At 36.3% G+C, this 1,741-nt stretch overlaps 1 protein-coding gene across 1 annotated transcript; it reads right to left on the bottom strand.

The window, feature by feature from the left end:
• Positions 1 to 207: 207 nt before the first annotated feature.
• Positions 208 to 507, bottom strand: LOC137719697 (small polypeptide DEVIL 11-like). Its single transcript, XM_068458739.1, has one exon. The coding sequence runs from the start codon at positions 505 to 507 to the stop codon at positions 208 to 210; it is 300 nt and encodes a 99-aa protein (XP_068314840.1).
• Positions 508 to 1,741: the final 1,234 nt, after the last annotated feature.

Below are 1,741 nucleotides of genomic sequence, written 5' to 3' on the forward strand. Positions count from 1 at the left end.
TCTAAATTCTTAACCCCCATTACAAATACAAATAAAAACAGAGCAAAATTTTATGTACAAGTATAAATCTTTCTCCTCGTGCTCTTTCCTCAAGAACAAAAGCTGATTGTGAACTGGGTTTTTCTGCAGCAATCAAACCCCAAAAAGATCTAACAAAAACAGAGGCAAAAGATTGCAACTTTCTCTCTCCTCTGTTTTTTTCTCAGTTTATGAATCGCTGTAGTCGTGCCAGCAGATGAGCATGGTGACGCAGCGCCTCACGATGTAGAACCGAGCTCTCTGCTCCTTCACCAACCTCGCACACTTTCTGGAAAACGCGCACCGTCGATTCGACTGCGATGAATTCTTCATCAGATGAATGGAAGATGATGAACGGCTCGATCTCGACAACCCTCCTTTCTTCGACAGCTTCCACTTCTCGTCGAAGTAAAAAGGAGGCGGGTGGTGATGAGAAGCACTTGCAGTAGAAGCACTGCCGCCAGCTGCAGGTACAGAAACAGAAGCCATTTCTCTAAAAAGCTGGTATCTTTTGTGCCTTTGATTACTTGGGGTTCTAGAGAGAGAGAGAGAGAGAGAGAGAGAAGATCACAAGTGAAAAATCAGTGGGTTTGCGAGTAAGTTTGGGGAAGGAATGGTGAGTGAGATTGGTATTTAAAGGGAGATGGAGGAAAGAAAATGAGGAGGTTGCTGATGAGTGGCAGTGGGTATCACCTGGGCCTACTGTGCCTTGAGAGGCCCACAATTATTGTTTTTAATTTTATATCTAAATTATAAAATTGGGAGGTTTTATAATATATGTATAGATATACATACAGAGATATATTTTACATTAAAGGGATGAGAGTTCGGTTAAGCCACATAATGGATATCTAATTTGATATCGAATTTGTCATTTACGAGATTCAAATCTAAGACCTCTTACTTATAAATAAAGAGGAATATCACCATACCGTAGTAAGTAACTATTTTGATTGTTTGTTAAGAAGATAATATTATGGTAATGTGGTGGGTTCCCAAAGCAAACGTCATGGAGTAGTCTTTAGGTCTGTGAAACAGAGGGGGAGAGGGGAACTTAAATGCACCAAATCTCACTTAGCTTGTCACAGTGAATATCTAGGTTTGGGGAAAATAAGATCTTTGTGGAGCTTCAAAGCTAAATAGAGCTATGGAGGAATGGGTGAGGGAGAAAGGAAAAGGTATTTAGATTTCAGAAGATCAAATTAGGCGTAAGCATTTTAAAAAAGTTAACTTATTTGGCAGAAATGTGAAGATTTTACGATTTGATGATGTTTTTATTGAGACGGTTATTCAAATTTGAGTGTAAGAAAACAAGTATATTTATTTGCCTACATAAGACTTTTTAACTAAGAAAACAAGCACATTTATTTGGCTACGTAAGACTTCTTAACTATGAAAACAAGCACATTTATTTGGCTACGTATAAGACTTTTTAGTTAAAATGGTTTCTGATATTGTCATAACTCTTTATTTTGGTTCCTGATATTTAAAATTAATAAAACTGATCCTTGAGTTTTTCCGCCTTCAATCATTTTAATCATTCTGTGAAAATCTCAGTGAACTAAGGAAAAATATCAAAAATATCCTCAATTTTATCAAATAATTTTGGCCCATTGTTGCTTAAATTGAGTGTATTTTTCTCATTTTGATCTTTTTATATAACAGAGATTTTTATGAATTGACCAAAATGATTGATAGTGGACAAAATCAAGGACTACTTCTA

The sequence above is a fragment of the Pyrus communis genome, chromosome 16 (assembly GCF_963583255.1).
Source record: "Pyrus communis chromosome 16, drPyrComm1.1, whole genome shotgun sequence".
Lineage (NCBI taxonomy): Eukaryota > Viridiplantae > Streptophyta > Magnoliopsida > Rosales > Rosaceae > Pyrus > Pyrus communis.